The 18721-nt window shown below is 44.1% G+C and overlaps 1 protein-coding gene across 1 annotated transcript; it reads right to left on the reverse strand.

Annotated features, from left to right (window-relative positions):
* Window positions 1-799: 799 nt before the first annotated feature.
* Window positions 800-17664, reverse strand: LOC118547127 (cytochrome P450 2C23-like). The gene is given in 10 exon segments (XM_078076900.1): window positions 800-1565; window positions 2044-2185; window positions 8889-9076; window positions 11500-11565; window positions 11568-11640; window positions 12392-12568; window positions 12965-13125; window positions 13298-13447; window positions 15963-16125; window positions 17629-17664. Coding segments are annotated over 10 exon segments (1344 nt in total). The 3' UTR covers window positions 800-1377.
* Window positions 17665-18721: the final 1057 nt, after the last annotated feature.

Raw genomic sequence — 18721 nt, forward strand, 5'->3', positions numbered from 1 at the left:
GACTGTGGTAGTTATTTCTTTGCTACTTTGTGTGTATAATTTTTTAAATTCAATGCTGAACATCATGTGTGGTACAGAAAAAAAACTGAGATAAATAGTAGTTATCCTGGAAACAGGCATGACTCTTACTCTGTCAGGCCATTGATGTGGAAGGTTGAAACAATCCAGACAACAGTTGAGCTAAATTTGGGATTTGTTGTTAGCATTACTTCTTTTGTGCCAAGACTTCAAATTCCTGCCATCTCACCACCTTGGGCATAGGGCACAGGCTGGGGTGTTGGGATCCCTTTCTCAGGTTTAGTGTCCATACTCAGCTTTCAGCCACTGTGGCTTGCTTGTGCCAGATCTGACCTTCTCCATTGTTCTTGCCTCTCTCCAGTAGTGGACGGCTGCTTGTTACAGGTTCTGGGATCATGGTGAGAGGCAGAGGATCCTCTGTGTCCTGATCCAGACGCAACCCTGTCCCGGCTTTTACACCTGGGCAGGGTGTTCCTGTCCCTCTTCCCTCTGGTGCCCAGCTTGCCTGGGTGGAAGATGCCTGCCTCACATCCCCCTCTCCCTCAGGGCTTGGTTTCAATATAGCATCCTGGGCCCAGCAAGTCTTCCTGCCCTGCCCTCAGGGGCACAGGGCTTTTGCTTCTATCTGTCTCCAGCAGCACTGAGTCATTGCCTGCCCCTTTCCCCACAGCTTTTGCATTGTGAGGAAGAAGGGTTAGGTAGGTGGTGGTTTCATGCCAGATCCACACAGCTCAGTCCCTCTGATATCTGCATCACTGAGAGCACTCTCTCTTAGCTTTGCCTGACCTCATCTTCCTTGTAAGCTCCTGGTGAATGAATGAAAGCCTTTCCTGTCCAAGCCCCCAACTATTCTGGCCCAAACTCAGGCTCTGGCAACTCATTAGCATTTGGGCAGACTTCTTCCTGTCCACACTGTGGCTTTGTCCCCTCTCCCCTTAGAGGGCTCTGTCCCTCCTAGGACTTTAGGCTGCTTCATAGCTCTGTGAGGGTAAGGAAAGTTTGACTTGTGGTTGTCTGGTCTTTCTTGTCGTTAGGGCAACACTCATTAGCTTTCTACATCCTTGATGGAAGCAGAAATCACATTTTCCTAAGAGCTTTCCCTTGGTGAAATGCATTCGTGCCAGCAAATATCTTCCATGTTATAAAGAGACTTGTGGATGAGGTTCACACCCAATCGTGATTTGTCATAAATTGGACTGAAGTTGTTTACACCAGCAATTACTTAATATCCAATGAACATCTACTCTATGCGAGCTCTGAGTGCATTGAGGAAATATATCTTGCAGGGTTTTTTAACCAGTGATGGGTAGAGAGAGATTTTTATTTGATTGACTGTCCTGCTTTCCTCTTGTTTGTTTTTTATTTCAATCTGGGTAAGAAGCAGAGCTTGAAAGACTGATGAATGCTCAAGAATCCATTAAACATTGGGTCAGTGCTCAGTTCCTTTTCATCAACAACAGGCTTTAAGGTAAAATTTTGCAGAACGGTGGTCAGGAATAAAAATATCTCCATTCGAGCAAGACCTTCTCCAAGACATGCCCGTTTTCCTGGAAGCAAAAATAATTTTATTAATTGGCTTTTGTGAAGATTAACAAAGGAAAATGGAAATTTTTATCATACAGATTTCTGTTCTTTGCCCACCAAGGATGGCTGGGACCTGGAGCCTGCTGTCTTCAGGTCACCCATCAGAATGACAGGACAGGAAGCCCCCCCTTGGGCAATCATTTCCAGGTGCAAGAGGGCAGTGACATAAATATTGTTTTCAGAAAAGTTCACATTGAGCTGGAGGGGCAGCCTCCTTCACAATCTAGAGATTAATGTCATGTGTATATAGAAATAATTTGATTTTTGCATTATTATTCTAGATTGCCATATATTACAGGGACAAATGAAAATCATTTCATAATCATTTCCACAATCATTTTGTTACAAAATATATTTTAAAATATACTGAATTGATTTATCTGTGATTCCATTTTAATAGATTAAATTGATAGATGGCCAGAAATGTGGAGCTTTATTTACCAATAGAGAAGGGGACGAAGAAGTCACTCTTCCAAAAGCTGCCATTTTTATCCAGAAAATGGTTCAGATCAAACCTTTGTGAGTTTGTAAACTCTTTACTGTCATACAAGACAGAAGAGAGCAATGGGAACACAGTTGTGCCCTAAAACCAAGAACATCTAATATTTAATAAGAGACTTCTTTCCAGAGAGCCCAGTGTCAATTGCTGGAAGATGGGATGACAGGTGACACAAATGACTCTGAGGGGAATGGCTCCATCACAATGATGTACCCACAGCATACCCTGCATCTGTGGGAGGAATAGCTGAGGGGCAAATGACACATTTGCGGAAATCAGGTGGAAATTGATGCTGAAGTTTCCAAGCAAATGGGTGGGACTCTTGTCCAGGGCATGAATGTGAAATAGACTCTCAGGGTTCCCTGGCTTTTCCACCATGTAAACACAGACTCTAAAACACACATCCTTGGATCTGCCTTCACCCGGCACAAGAGCCAGTCCCCCGAGCCAAGGCAAACCTTGAAAGATAATAACAGAAAATATTACTGAGAGAGGGAAATTTTGTGAACCTATCTACAGCAGAACTAAATTCAAGAAATTTTATGTTTGATACTTTTTTTTTTTGTTTGATACTTTTTAATGGAAAGCAAAATTATTTTTTAAGGAGTTACAAATGGAACCACAACAATTAGTACAGAACTGAAAGAGAAGACAAATGTTGTTCATAAACAAAACCATTACAGTTGAGTAGATGATACTTCTATTTTTCTGAATGAAATTGTGAACATATGATGATGATACACATTGTATATGTAAATATGCAATTGCAAAAGACACCACTTTAGGAGAAGCTTGTGCTTGAGGAAACACGAAGTGATGAGGATGATGTAAATTGGAGGGTTATGCAAGTGCAGATTGGGCATAGGGCTGTTTTTTTTTTTTAATTAAGTCACAAAATATGCTCTCTTTTAAAATATTGTCTCTTGTACATTCTCTTTATTCTTTATTTTGTAAATCTCACCATCATGTTGCAATTTGCCTTTCCTCTCTCCATGTCTCAGACCCTACCTCTCATATCGTATTTCTCTTTATTTCCCTGCAGTGCATCCTGGATAATCTTCCCCGACTCCATCACACATTATTTCTCACCTCAGCCGTGTATAATAGATCCATTACGCTGTTTAGGCCAACTATAATCCTTTAAAATTTAAAATAACTACATATGTATTTAAATAACAGCTTTATTGGGATATGAGTTATATATCATAAAATTCAACCTTTTAAGGCATACAGTTCAGTGGTTTTAGCATATCCACAGAGTTTTATAACCATCGCCTAATTTTAAACATTTTATTCACCCCAAAGAAACCCCCATACCCTATTAGTAGTCATTCCCCATTCCCCTTGACTTCCAAACCTATTAAACTCTAGTTTAATATCTGGCTCTATGCATTTCCTTATCTGGACATTTCATATGAATGAAATCATACAATATGCATCCTTTGGTCTTGCTTCTCTCACTTAGCATATTATTTTTAAGGTTTATATGTGTTGTAACATGAATCAGTACATCATTCCTTTTATTCATTTTTTTAAATTTTTATTGTTATGTTAATCACCATACATTACATCATTAGTTTTTGATGTAGTGTTCCATGATTCATTGTTTGTGCATAACACCCAGTGCTCCATGCAGAACATGCCCTCTTTAATACCCATCACCAGGCTAATCCATCTTCCCACCCCCCTCCCCTCTAGAACCCTCAGTTTGTTTTTTTTTTTGTTTTTTTTTTTTTTGTTTTTTTAATTTTTTTATTGTTATGTTAATCCCCATACATTACATCATTAGTTTTAGATATAGTGTTCCATGATTCATTGTTTGTGCATAACACCCAGTGCTCCATGCAGAACGTGCCCTCCTCAATACCCATCACCAGGCTAACCCATCCTCCCAACCCCCTCCCCTCTAGAACCCCCAGTTTGTTTTTCAGAGTCCATCGTCTCTCATGGTTCTTCTCCCCCTCCGATTTCCCCCCCTTCATTCTTCCCCTCCTGCTACATTCTTCTTCTTCTTTTTTTCTTTCTTAACATATATTGCATTATTTGTTTCAGAGGTACAGATCTGAGATTCAACAGTCCTGCACAATTCACAGCGCTTACCAGAACACATACCCTCCCCAGTGTCCATCACCCAGTCACCCCATCCCTCCCACCCCACCCCCCCACTCCAGCAACCCTCAGTTTGTTTCCTGAGATTAAGAATTCCTCATATCAGTGAGGTCATATGATACATGTCTTTCTCTGTTTGACTTATTTCGCTCAGCATAATACCCTCCAGTTCCATCCACGTCGTTGCAAATGGCAAGATCTTATTCCTTTTGATGGCTGCATAATATTCCATTGCATATATATACCACATCTTCTTTATCCATTCATCTGTTGATGGACATCTTGGCTCTTTCCACAGTTTGGCTATTGTGGACATTGCTGCTATAAACATTGGGGTGCACGTAGCCTTTCGGGTCCCTACTTTTGTATCTTTGGGGTAAATACCCAGTAGTGCAATTGCTGGATCATATGGTAGCTCTATTTTCAACTTTTTGAGGAACCTCCATACTGTTTTCCAGAGTGGCTGCACCAGCTTGCATTCCCACCAACAGTGTAGGAGGGTTCCCCTTTCTCCGCATCCCCGCCAACATCTGTCATTTCCTGACTTGTTAATTTTAGCCATTCTGACTGGTGTGAGGTGGTATCTCATTGAGGTTTTGATTTGGATTTCCCTGATGCCGAGCGATATTGAACACTTTTTCATGTGTCTGTTGGCCATTTGGATGTCTTCTTTGGAGAAATGTCTGTTCATGTCTTCTGCCCATTTCTTGATTGGATTCTTTGTAGAACCCTCAGTTTGTTTTTCAGAGTCCATCGTCTCTCATGGTTCATCTCCCCCTCTGATTTCCCTCCCTTCATTCTTCCCCTCCTGCTATCTTCTTCTTTTTTTTTTCTTAACATATATTGCATTATTTGTTTCAGAGGTACAGAACTGTGATTCAACAGTCTTGCACAATTCACAGTGCTCACCATAGCACACACCCTCCCCAATGTCTATCATCCAGCCACCCCATCCCTCCCACCGCCCCCCCACTCCAGCAACCCTCAGTTTGTTTCCTGAGATTAAGAATTCCTCATATCAGTAAGGTCATATGATACATGTCTTTCTCTGATTGACTTATTTTGCTCAGCACAACACCCCCCAGTTCCATCCATATCGTTGCAAATGGCAAGATCTCATTCCTTTTGATGGCTGCATAATGTTCCATTGTATATATATACCACATCTTCTTTATCCATTCATCTGTTGATGGACATCTAGGCTCTTTCCACAGTTTGGCTATTGTGGACATTGCTGCTATAAACATTGGGGTGCATGTACCCCTTTGAATCCCTACATTTGTATCTTTGGGGTAAATACCCCGTAGTGCCATTGCTGGATCGTAACTACATCATTCCTTTTATGACTGAATAATATTCCATTGTATGGCTAGACCACTTCTTTTTAATCTATTCGTGAGTTGTGGACATTTGGGTTGTCTCCATTTTTTGGCTGCCATGAAGAATGCTACTGTAGACACTTATGTACAGGGTTGGTGTGTGTGTATGTGTGCATGTGTGTGTGTGCACGTGCACATGAATGCATGCACATTCACTGTTTGGTTTGTGAGTTCTGCACCCTAATATCAGTGAAACTTTTGTGTGCAAGCCTAGGCATGGCATAGGACTAGGCTTTTTCCTTACCCAGAATCCGTGGCAGTGATGATTCTCCTTTATGCTTGTTGGCTTGTGAGAGGAATTCTTCTAGATCTCATAAAGCCCATGGTCTTCATTCTGGGGCCAGGTCTAGCCCCTGTCTCACATGGAGCAGCACACCATTCTTGCCCAAGGGTGTCAAATCTCTGGCTCCTAGCTGCTAAGATCTCTCAAAGCCTGAATCCATGTGAGTCACCCACATTTTTACCAAAGTTGGTTTTATTGGAATAAGAATTTTAAAAGCTAATTGGGGTGTTATAGAATATACTTAGTTTTAATTTGCACTTGCTAGTAAGCTTGAATATCTTTCCATACACATATTGACCCTATAGGTGTTCTAGTCTGTGAATTTCTTAGTTTTATCTTTTGTTCATCTGTTCCTTGTTCTGTGCTTTATTTCCTTATGACTTTGGGAGGTCTTTACATAATCAAGAAGTTATTTATTTGTCAATTATATGAACTACGGTTATTTTTTCATGGTCTTTAGCTTAACTTTGGCCTTGTGTTGCCTTTTGTTCTACAGAACATTTTCCCTTTTAATGGAATCACATTCAGCCATGCTTTTCTTCAAGGTCATGCCATTTCTACTGTGTTTAAGAAGGCTTTTCCTGCCCCAATATCATAAAAAGATTCTCCCATCTATTATTATAAATGAATTAAATTTACTTTTTACATGAAAGTACTTAATATTTCCAGAAATAATTTTTCTGTAAGATAGGGACTTGATATTTTTTTCTATCATCATTTACTAAACAGTCTTTTTCCTTCCCTAATTTATAATGTCCCCTAATCACACACACCTGTCTAGGTCTCTTTCAAGGCTCCCTACTCTGTTCCATGGGGGAAACCCCACTATTTGAAACAATCATGATATCCAACACCAACATTAATTTAATATTGTCACTGTTATCTTTTTAAAAATCTGTGTGGCTTTTCTTGGCATGTTTTCATTCTATATGAATCTAGGATCTTCTTGTGTTCCATGGAAAACACAGTTCAAAATTTTATTTGAATTGAAATTAATTTATAGATTAATATGGGAAAAATGCCATCTTGGTGTTGGTTTTTCTCTACTAATATATTAAAAATATCTCTATTTATTTAGGTCTTCTTTATGCTCTTCAATATCTTGTTAATTTTCTCCACAAGTGTCTTGCACAGATTTTGTTAGATTAAGGAAACAGTCAACAAAACAAAGAGGCAACCCACAGAATGGGAGAAGATATTTGCAAATGACACTACAGATAAAGGGCTGGTATCCAAAATCTATAAAGAACTTCTCAAACTCAACACCCAAAAAACAAATAACCAAGTCAAAAAATGGGCAGAAGATATGAACAGACACTTCTCTGAAGAAGACATACAAAAGGCTACCAGACACATGAAAAAATGTTCATCATCATTAGCCATCAGGGAAATCCAAATCAAAACCACATTGAGATACCACCTTACACCAGTTAGAATGGCCAAAATGGACAGGGAAAGAAACAACAAATGTTGGAGACATTGTGGAGAAAGGGGAACCCTCTTACACTGTTGGTGGGAATGCAAGTTGGTACAGCCACTTTGGAAAACAGTGTGAAGGTGCCTCAAAAATTTAAAAATAGAGCTACCCTATGACCCAGGAATTTCACTACTGGTTATTTACCCCAAAGACACAGATGTAGTGAAAAGAAGGGCCATATGCACCCCAGTGTCCATAGCAGCAATGTCTGCAATAGCCAAACTGTGGAAAGAGCTGAGATGCCCTTCAACAGATGAACAGATAAAGAAGATGTGGTCCATATATACAACGGAATATTACTCAGCCATCAGAAAGGATGAATACACAACTTTTACCTCAACATGGATGGGACCAGAGGAGATTATGCTAAGTGAAATAAGTCAATCAGAGAAAGTCAATTATCATATGGTTTCACTTATTTGTGGAACATTAGGAATAGCATGGAGGACATTAGGAGAAGGAAGGGAAAAATGGGGGGGGGAATCGGAGGGAGAGATGAACCATGAGAGACTATGGACTCTGAGAAACAAACAGGGTTTTAGAGGGGAGGGGGGAGGGGGGATTGGTTAGCCCAGTGATGGGTATTAAGGAGGGCATGTACTGCATGGAGCACTGGGTGTTATATGAAAACAATGGATCGTGGATCACCACATCAAAAACTAATGATGTATTGTATGGTGACTAACATAACATAATAAAAATTTTTTAAAAAGATTAATTCCTATGACTTTATTTCTTATAATTTTTGAGTCCATTTTAAATAGGTCTTCTTTAAATAAATAAAAATAATTTGTGAATTTATGGTCATAAATTTTTTATCACTAAAATATTATATTTGTTCCTAAATAAAAAAAGAGGAGTTCTGCAGCATGCATTTTCTTCCCAATTCTCTTCGTGCTGCCCATGTCATTTTCCTTTAATATCTTACTGTTGTTTAAATCCAAATATATTCCAATTTTTATAAGAATTTCTGTTTCTTAGTTGATTCTTTCATCTATTCCCTCATACTCTTTTGTTCTTAATCAGTCTCTCTAGAGGTTTGTTATTTTAACAATCTTCCCCCAAATCTAAATCTTATTTTTCTATCAGTAGTTTGTTTTTGGTATTATGACCTCATTTGTGCTCTCTGAGAGTCTGCACTGTTATTCTTTCTCTACCTTCTAATTTCATCATTCACTTGTTGGACTTCAGTCTTTCCTTTCTCTTTCCCAATATTCATTTTCTCTTCCTTAGGTCTATCTCACAAGCATTTCTAGTGGAGTTTTATTTAAGTGCAAATTCTAATAGAAATTATGAAATCTCTGGAATAAAAACTGCCCAAAATATTTTTTCTCCTATCTTTTCTTAAGATATAAAAATTTTTTGGCCATGATTACTAAAATGTCTCTTAAGAAAACACTTTTTTTTGTAAAGTTTTTACTTACACAGAGTCGGCCAATGGGGCTAATAGAAATCTACTTCCTGTAAAATTAAAATATCAGGCACTTAATCACTTAATTGTCAAAATAAAAAAATATTTAAAGGAGGAAAATGACTGACCTTAGGAATGAAGAACTGTCTAAACTTGGTGTCCTGAATCACAGCATGAGGCAGATTGGAGGGGATGAGATTGATGTACCTCTGGACCTCATGCACCACGGCATCTGTGTAGGGCATCTGGGCCCTGTCACTCATGCAGGGGACCCGGTCCCAGCCCATCACTCTGTCAATTTCCTTGTGAACTCTACCTGCATGACACAACAGTGTCTGTCACTCATGAGCCATGCAGATGACATCCTGAAATGTCATCCAAAACTGGGCTACAGGGGTGTAGAAACTCAATCCTACAAACTCGCAAAGCAAAGCATTCCCTTCTGTAGGTCGTGCTGTTTGAAGCTGTTGTAAGAATGTGTTTGGTTTGGCTGAAATTACCCATAATACAGGATGTGCTCAGGACCCTCCACAAGGTGGTCCTGTTAGTGTCTGAATCTTTCATGTGTTGTTTACAAGAACTAAGAGGGCAGGGTTACGACCATTCAGTTCCACACAGATCTTTGCAAGCTAATAATGCAGAGAATTCTGTCTCCAGATGACTATCTAAGACATCACCAGCAACCATTATTCTGAACATTCACAAGAAGTGGTGGGAAAATGCTTACTAAGTGCCCCTTCGTACCAATCAGCTAGAAACATGTTCCTCTCAACAACACTCTAGGGTAAGTTTTAATATTCCTGTTTTTTTTAAAGATTTTATTTATTTATTTGAGAGAGAGAGAGCACACATGCGAGAGAGCATGGGGGGGAGTGGGGAGAGGCAGAGGGAGAGAGAGAAGCAGACTCCCTGCTGAGTGGGGAGCCCCACACGGGAATCGATTCCAGGACCCTGGGATCATGAACTGACCCCAATATTCTTGTTTTTAAGAGGAAACAACTACAGTTCAGAGGCATCAAATAACCACATGGAGGCTCTATCCTATTGTGGAGCCAGGATTGAAACCAAGACTGTTTTATTATAACCACACACTGGGTGTTATATGCAACTAATGAATCATTCAACACTACATCAAAAAATAATGATGTACTATATGTTGGCTAACTGAACATAATAAAAAAATTAAAAACAAACCAAAACAAAACAAAAAACCACACACTGCTTTTGGAACAAAACTTTCCAAGCCAAGAAAGTGTTGATTTCCTTAAAGCTTTCAAGAGACAGCTATTCTAATTTCACGAATTAGCTCCGGAGAACCACAGAAGCACTGGAGATGGGCCCTCAGCTCTCACTTTGTGCTGCTTTGTATGAAGGGGGAGACTGAACTGAGAATGCACGTGCTTGTCCTGAGCCACACAGCCAATGTGCGACGTGTGACAGGTGTGTCACACACCTATCCTCACGTGTGAAATGAGGTTTGAGATTCAGAAACTAATTGCTTCCTCTTTCACTGCTCAAAAAATTATTTATGCCATTTCACTTCATCTTCATCATGATTAAATATTCCAGTTTATTTATTGCCTACTCCTATAGGACAGTATACACAGGAATTTCTAAAGTACACATCAAAACTTGGGAATACTGATCAAAAGTTATTTCAGTTACTCATTGCTGTTAACATAGCAATTCAGTTTCTAAAAATTTATCATAAGATCATATCAAGTGCATATAAAATTTTTGGTACAATAATTTTTTTCAATTATGTGTGATAGCAAAAAATATAAAACAATTAAAATTCTCACAAATAATTAGTTAAATAAATTATGGTATGCTTCAGTATGAGAAATTACATACTAATTTAAAATAATATTTTATAGAATACCCAATGTTCATAGCAGCAATGTCCACAATAGCCAAACCGTGGAAGGAGCCAAAATGCCCTTCAACAGATGAATGGATAAAAAAGATGTGGTTCATATATACAAGGGAATATTACTCAGCCATCAGAAAGGATTAATATCTACCATTTATATCGACATGGATGGAACAGGAGAGCATTATGCTAAGTGAAATAAGTCAATCAGAGAAATATAATTGTCATATGGTTTCACTCATGTGGAACATAAGGAATAGTGCAAAGGACAATAGGGGTGGGGGAGAAACAGACTGGGAAGAAATCAGAGAGGGAGACAAAGCATATGGGACTCTTGACTCTGGGAAACAAACTGAGGGTTGCGGAAAAGGAGGTGGGTGGGGGATGGGGTAACTGGGTGATGGGCATTAAGGAGGGCAAGTGATGTGATGAGCACTGGGTGTTATATACAACTGATGAATCATTGAATGTTATATCAAAAACCAATGGTGTACTATACCTTGGCTAATTGGATTTAAATTTAAAAAAAAAAAAGGGCGCTTGGGTGGCTCAGTCGTTAAGCATCTGCCTTCAGCTCAGGTCATGATCCCAGAGTCCTGGGATCGAGCCCCACATCGGGCTCCCTGCTCAGCGGGAAGCCTGCTTCTCCCTCTCCCACTCCCCCCTGCTTGTGTTCCCTCTCTCGCTGTGTCTCTCTCTGTCAAATAAATAAATAAAATCTTATAAGATGGACCTGTGTTAATTAACTTTTAATCAGGGAAAGCTAGTACATGAACAAGGTACATGGAAGAAATAACCGTGTTGAAGAACTGGGATGCTGTCTTCTTGCCCCCGTGTCGCCCCCCAGCTGGAAGCACCCCACTCACTCTCCACCTCTGGGTGTTTCAGCAGGATCAGCAGTGCTAGCCACAGGGTGCTGGTGACTGTCTGGTGCCAACGCTGAACAGATGAAAGCCAACAGCTGCTAGGTTCTCTGAATTAAATTCAGAATATGGATTGTATTTTTCCTGTAGATAATGGAGTAATCAGATACATGATTTCATAATAGGTCCTCTATTAGATACAGACAGATACAGGTTAGAAACAGTAATAAGTCCTTAGGAGGTTGACTATTTACTCTGTATATGAGTGGCTATTTTTATGTCTTTTTTTTTTTTTTTTTTTTTGCCTGAGTGATTTTCATTTGATACCTAATTTATAATCGGCAAAGAAATTATTTCTAACATTTTGCATAGTGGAAAATATACTATAAGATGTTTTGCTTTTGACATAGTCTTGAAGAAAAGGTAAAAAAACAGGACCTGCTTGTGTATAACCGTGCACACGACACACTTGTCTGCGTGCATGGACTCACACACAGGTAGATAAGCATGCGCAGCATCTCCCAAGGCACTTATTGTATGTCCCGTGGCTGGTTCTGCCCAGGCATTAGAGTAAGGTGACCTGGGCTCCCAAAGTAGCGATAGTGGCAACTGTCACCCTGCATATCAGCCAGTTTACCCACAGTTGTAGGACTAGCCGGTGAGCTCCTTGTGTGAACAGTCCAACCCAGGTCACTTTGCCTAGCAGGTGCGCATACTCAGCCATCAGTCAGAGAAAGGTAGGCACTCCACATGTAAGCCTGATGGTGAGAAAACACACTGTGGAGGCCCAGGGGTTTCCAGACAGGGGTTGTCAGGCCTGGACCTGAATGTGTGGAGCCCAGAAGAGCGCTGGGCCTGGCAACACCTGTGCTCCGAGGGCAGCCTCCACACCTACCTCCTCCATCCTGTCGAGGAAGCAGTCAGTGTAATCCTGGGGCTGCTCAGGCTTCAGAGTCCCTTGATGCTGTGCCAGTCTCTCCAAAATGAAATTTATTATATTCTGAATGTTCTTAAAAAATTTCTGGTGTCGCCCAGGAAGATAGTGAATGAACGATGGCCACAAATTGTAGAGCTGTAGGGAAAAGCCACACCCCCGTTCCATCACCAGGATTCAAAAGCCAAGAGAGGGTTGGATGGTCTTGAAGCATCTTTGTTCCAGGGGACCCTACCCTCTGCAGCCCCTTCCCATTTCTAGCTGCAGGATCTCAGGGTGGGCTGCCACCGGCATTAAAAAGAGCCAGGGAAGCGTGTGGGGACCTCAGAGGAGACGTGCTGGCAGAGGGAAGCCTGACTGCCCCTCCACAGACCCTCAGCTGTGTTCCATAAGTGACAGCTTCCTTCCATCTCCCCCCTCCCCCTGTACACCCCGCACTGCTGCCTCCCTGCTGCCAAGACTGGGACTCTGCACTCGGGCTCATCCCTGGGACCAACTGCGGGTAATCCCACAACCAGAGACAACTGGCTTTACCTGCACCCAGAAGGAGCTCAATATGGAAAAGTTTTCATTCAGCAACATAATCAACTGCAGGAATTCCTCATCTTGGTAGTCGAAGTGCTCATTAAAGAGGATTGAGCTGATCATGTTGCAGGGAGCACAAGCGAGGATGAAAGCAGGGTCCACGGGCTGAGCTGGTAAGAGGGAAGGTTATAAAAATCAAGGAAAACTTCCCTGATTGGTCTACACTTTCCAAACAGAAAAGAGGGACGGTGGTCCCAGCGGGGTGGTGCTGGGTCAGGGAAGCATGGGGAGGTAACCTTAACTTCCCACCGAATGTCTGGCCAGGGGCACATGCCAACGAACCCTCTGTCTATGTGAGGGCCTGCACCAGGTGCTGGGCTTCTTCCTGGATGCGGTCCTCAATGCTCCTCCTCCCCATCCCAAGGTTCCGCAGGCTCATGAGAGTAAACCGGCGCATTTGCTTCCATGGCTGGCTGTGGCTGAACACAATCCCTGAGGGAAGAACCAAGGGCAGGAGTCTAGTCACCAGAGGGCAGACAGAGGGGTTCTGGCGCAGGATGGGCTTCCTTGAGAACTTGTTTCAGAGGGTCAGAGCGTCATGAACTTTTCCTATTCTATAGACAAACAGCAACATTTACCTCAGGCTAATGCTAGGAAGTAGATTTTTTAAAGTCCACAGAATGCCGGTTCTTCCCTGGAGGCAGCTCATCCTAAGGGCTTTACTCTCAGACCATCCCAATTTGGCTCCTGCCAAAACCCCAATTTGCTGCTTCTCTCCCTTTGTCCTATAGGAAATCCCCATTAAGAGACACCCCACATCCAGCTGCACAAAACTGAAGTCAATTCTGCCATCCTCCCCACAGGGCTGTCGGGAAACACAGCTCACAGTGTGGTGAGCCCACACCAGCTACCCATATCCATCAGTGGGGAAGCGAAGATATTTCTGATAATTTAAATAATTCAAATCAATGTCTTCAGACTGATTCAATAGGATCTTGGTGCCATGAGCAAAATAATAAGCAGGTATAAAAGAAGCAAACAGGACAAAAGAGAAAGTTTGTAAGAATTAGAAACTGAGGGCAACTCTTCTTTTGACAGTGATGGGCTAGGTGATTCTGCTCAATCCCTTCTGCTGAGATAGAGATGCTGCATAAACATATGTATGGTTCATAAGGACCAGTTGGAAGGCATCGCAGAGCCAACAAGGGAATGGGGAACTGTGGGGAATGCTTTCCCATAGAAGCACAGGTGAGAGACAAAAACCCAGCAGAGCTGTTGAACACTGGGAAGGTCCCAGAAGCAAGAGTCGAGCCTGCCAAGGAGGGCATCTGTGGTAAACATCTGGGGCTGCACCCAGAAGTGAGGGTGACCTGGAGACAGACCAGCCCAATGGGGTCCACAGCCCAGCTTGAAGTCACCAGCTGGTGGAGGGCTAGGGTGCTCGGGGTGCTTCTGCCCCACCCACTCCAAGGAAGCAATAAATCCTCTCTGTAGGAAGATACCGCTATTAAAACCTGAAATTACCTCTGCAATTTTTCAGAGAAGGTATCTGGAACCTAATACAAAATTAGGAGTCATTCCAATAGACATGAGCAAAGGTCACAGCAACTGGTGGCGAAATCAGAGACTTTATAATAACTGTTGAGTAAGTCAGAGTTAAAAACATGATTAAGAATTTGTTAGAGATTGGGACACCCCAGTGGCTCAGTTGATTAAGCGTCTGCCTTTGGCGGGTCATGGTCTCAGGGTCCTGGGATCAAGTCCCACGTCCAGCTCCCTGCTCAGTGGGGAGCCTGCTTCTCCCTCTGCCTCTGCTGCTCCCCCAGCTCGTGCTTGTTCTCTCTCTCTCTGACAAATAAATCTTTAAAAAAATTAAAACTAATCACAGAACCACATCAAGCTTTTCAAACTGAAAAATAGAATAACTAAAGTTAAATACTCAGTGTTTACACACAAGCAAAGACAGAACTTCATCCACTTCTGAAGTGCAGAAGCACACCTGTGAAGGGAGAGACCAGAGTACCTGCCGTAGACTTCCATGTCTATACAGTTCAAACCCAGGAAAATTAAACTATGGTGTTAGTTGTCAGAGTATGTGGGAGAAGGCAGAGAGTAATGTTCAGGGAGAGTGCAAGAGGGGACTTCCGTGGTGCTGGGAGTTTATTCCTTCATCTGAGTGGTGTTTGCGCATGTGGGTTCGCCGTATGGTTCCCACTGAACTATATGTTTGTGACTTCGCACTAACCCCAGCAAATGGTTCAAGCATTCTCTGAGTAATAGACACAAGGCTTAAGACTAAGCTGGTGACCTGAGAGAGGTCAAGGGAATCTTTCCTAATGTAGAAATAAAGAGACAGCCGTGGGACAGGATGGACGCCGACGCCCCCAGCCTTGGACACAAAATGTGGCAGCAGGACATCCATTTGAATTCTTCTACTCACCAACCACCAGTCGGCCATGAAGGAAAGGAGGGCACTCCTGTGGATGTGAAGACTCAGAAAATACCCACACTACCCCTCGCTCACTAGGGCAGTGCTCCCACGAAACACAAAGAGAGCACAGAAACAGGAGTCTGCTCCCTTCCCCTCTTGTGCACTGCAAGGCCTTTCCTGAAACCGACCCTTTCATCCACAGAAAACCTAGCACAGTACCTACCATCCAATGGCACAGCAACTCTGCAAGAAAGTGGACATTTTAATCCTTCTAAAAATGAAGACCTGTCACTCAGAGTTTGAGTAACTTGCACAAATCACCTGTGTGATGCTCTGCCACCCCACAACCTCCCACCCCTTCAAAAAACCACATATTCTGGAACTAGAAATGGAGGAGAATGGAAGGAGAGAAAAGGCAGGTAGGTTGGGTGCCATGGGCTGGGCAGAGCCATGATGGGGTAACTGGGGTCCACAGCCCCAGCACCACTTCCGCAGGAAGGGCCGTGGACCACAGAAATGGGCAGATCCGAGGCCCAAAGGGAAGCGGGCTGGCCGCCGCTCTGGACGGACACATACCGTATCCTTTGAGGGCCTTCTCCATGAGGGGAAACCTCCCTCTGCCTCTGAAGTTGACCGCCTGACCACACAGGGCAGCCTTCACAGCCTCGTGTCCATGTAGCACGACGATTGGATGGGGGCCCAGACGCAGCGAGTATGCAGGGCCATACTGCTCAGCCAGCTGGGGAGAGTGGCAAGGCACACCTGAGCAACTGGCCCAGCTCCTGGATGCACAGGGCCAGTTAGAAGTGAAGACACTCCCTCCCAGAAGCCCCAGTGTCTGGCCAGCACCCTCCCCATCAGTGTGCCCTAGCCAAGACTCGGGGCTGCAGACAGGGGGCCACACTGATCTGGGGGCGGGGTGACAGGACCCTGTCTGTGCAGGACTCATACTCTGGCCTCTCGACCTCTTGTGCCTTTCCCTAATCCCTTTCTTTATTGGAGAGAACAAATTCTTACTAAGTATTCAACAAAAACTAGGTGCTACACAGTGTCTCGGGACTGGGGAAAGGCAGGGCACGGCAGGAAATTTATCTTCTTTGATACATTCTAGTAGGCAAGACATAACGGTCGAGAGTATGCTTGAGTGCGGACATGCAATGGGAAACACCAGTGAGGCGGAGAGGAAGGCTGGGGGGGTGGTCGCATCCTTGAGAGAAGGTCACTAGGGAGTGTCTCCTTGGAAGGCAGCATTTTAACACCAAGAAAGGAGGGAATGCCAGCCAGACGGATATCTGCAGGAATAGTAGCCCCTGCAGGGGGACCAGCAAAGCCCTGAGAATTGAGGGTGCCTGGGGTGGGAAAGAGTGGGAGGCCAGTGTCCATGGTGAGTGACAAAGGGCAGGAGAGCGTGAGAGGCAGTGTGGGGGGTTAGGTGGTGGGAGGATGGGGGCAGGGGAGTGGGAGGTCCAGGTCCCATGAGGCCTTTCCTGTGTGTCAGAGAGGGACACGGGCTGCTGAGGGTGTGGGCTCTCCCCTCCAGGGTCTCCCTGCATGGAGCATGGACAGAATGGAAGGAGGGGCATCTGTGGGCAGGAAGCTGTGTTGGATTGATCCAAGTACACAGAGAAGGCCGGGTTCCTGATGTCTTTTCTAGGTAGAGTGAGGGGTTTGCCGGTGGCTGGGACACGGTGGGAGAGGGCAGTCAGGATTACTCCTGGCCTCTGGTCTGAGCAGTGATGAGAACCACTCCTAGACAGGGGAAGGCAGGGAGAGGTGGCAGGGGCACAGTCCATGCCTGTCAGTGCAAAGAGCCCATGAGCTTCATGGTGCGGGTGCTGAGAAGCTCTGGGCTGTTGGCATGGAAGCTGTAGGACATGCTCTCTGGTAGTTAGGTTTTCTCAGAGAAATGGGAGTGAGAACAACATGGGGATGGGAGGGGACGCGGCTGGAGGTTTGAAGAAATAGGAGCAGCAGGAAAGAGTCCCCTAAGAGAGTGGGAGGAGGGAAGGAGGGGACATCCTGGGGCTGCAGGAGCATGAAGGGACCCCAAGAGTTTAGGGACCCATGCATAGGGCCACTTGTGTCCTCCCGAGCCTGGCCTGGCAGAGGCACAGACTCCGGGCAGGGAGAGAGGGGAGCAGAGTTGATACCAGGGAGAGAAGCACATGACTGGTAGTAGAATCCCAGCCAGGCTGGGACACGAAGGTGCCCAGGTGGGCATCGGGGAAAGTGGAATGCCCACAGCCGTCTCTCCATGAGTGAGGATAAGGGACTCCATGAGGGCCCTGCGGAAGCTTCTAGACAACAAGGCAGTCAAGGACACATCCACCCACCTCTCTCTCCCTCACTCAGGTCAGAATCCACCACTGTCTGAGGATTCCGATCCCCCTTACACCCCTCATAACCCTTTCCAAGTGGATGCCCTTGATCCTTGCATCTGGGTCTACAAGGCGTTGGACTGGTCAAAGGGCAGGGATATGGAAGCAACATGCTGACAGGTCTCACTGGAGTTGACCTTGAGATCCCACAGGTGCAGCTGGAAAGCCAGATGGGTGCTGGGCACTTTGAATCATGATGATGGGGTGCAGTTTTGGCAATGACTACCCTGTGGATACACTCCTCACCGTATATTACGGTCTTAGGTCAGTCAGACTCAAAGCTGAATGAAACAGAGTCCCCCACTCCTCCCTCTCATGTCAGAGACTGTTAGAGGGGCCTCGGAGAGCCATCAGTCAAGAATGGAGACATTTTTGAGTGGTCACCACTCCTGGTCTCTTCAAGAAGATCAAATAAACAAAAAGTGGGATATTCTAGCACAACTGAAAGAAACAAACACACACACCCCCAACGTTAGCTGGGAAATCTGAGTAAAGCACTTATACCAACCCAGAGAGCAGCTGGTCATACCTGAGGGGGTCTTACCCTGGAGAGAGGTGGGCAGGTCTCAAAGGTTCACCTGCAGGATATTCTCAATGATGGGAAGAGGAGGAGGGCCAGGCAGGAGCAAAGGCCCATGAGTGCCTCCTCTTCTCCACACAAAGGTGAACAGCAGGAAAGCCACACAAGCCACCAGGAGGGTGGGCAGACTGAGTAGAGCCATGTCACCGCATGTGGGCCGTGGAGCTGGCACTGAGAATGTCAACCGTCGTTGGTGCCTGCTGTTGAAGACAGTTTGTCGTGATTGCAAATCAAATGTACAGGAGACCCACATGCTCCCTTGAGCCTTGTTTAGAAATGTGATCGGTTTGGCATCTTTAAAGTCACTTAATTCAGACTCTACACTGTCACCAACAGCGTTCCTCCTCGTCCCTTTTTTTGTCCCCCCACCTAGTCAT

The sequence above is a fragment of the Halichoerus grypus genome, chromosome 7 (genome assembly GCF_964656455.1).
Source record: "Halichoerus grypus chromosome 7, mHalGry1.hap1.1, whole genome shotgun sequence".
NCBI lineage: Eukaryota > Metazoa > Chordata > Mammalia > Carnivora > Phocidae > Halichoerus > Halichoerus grypus.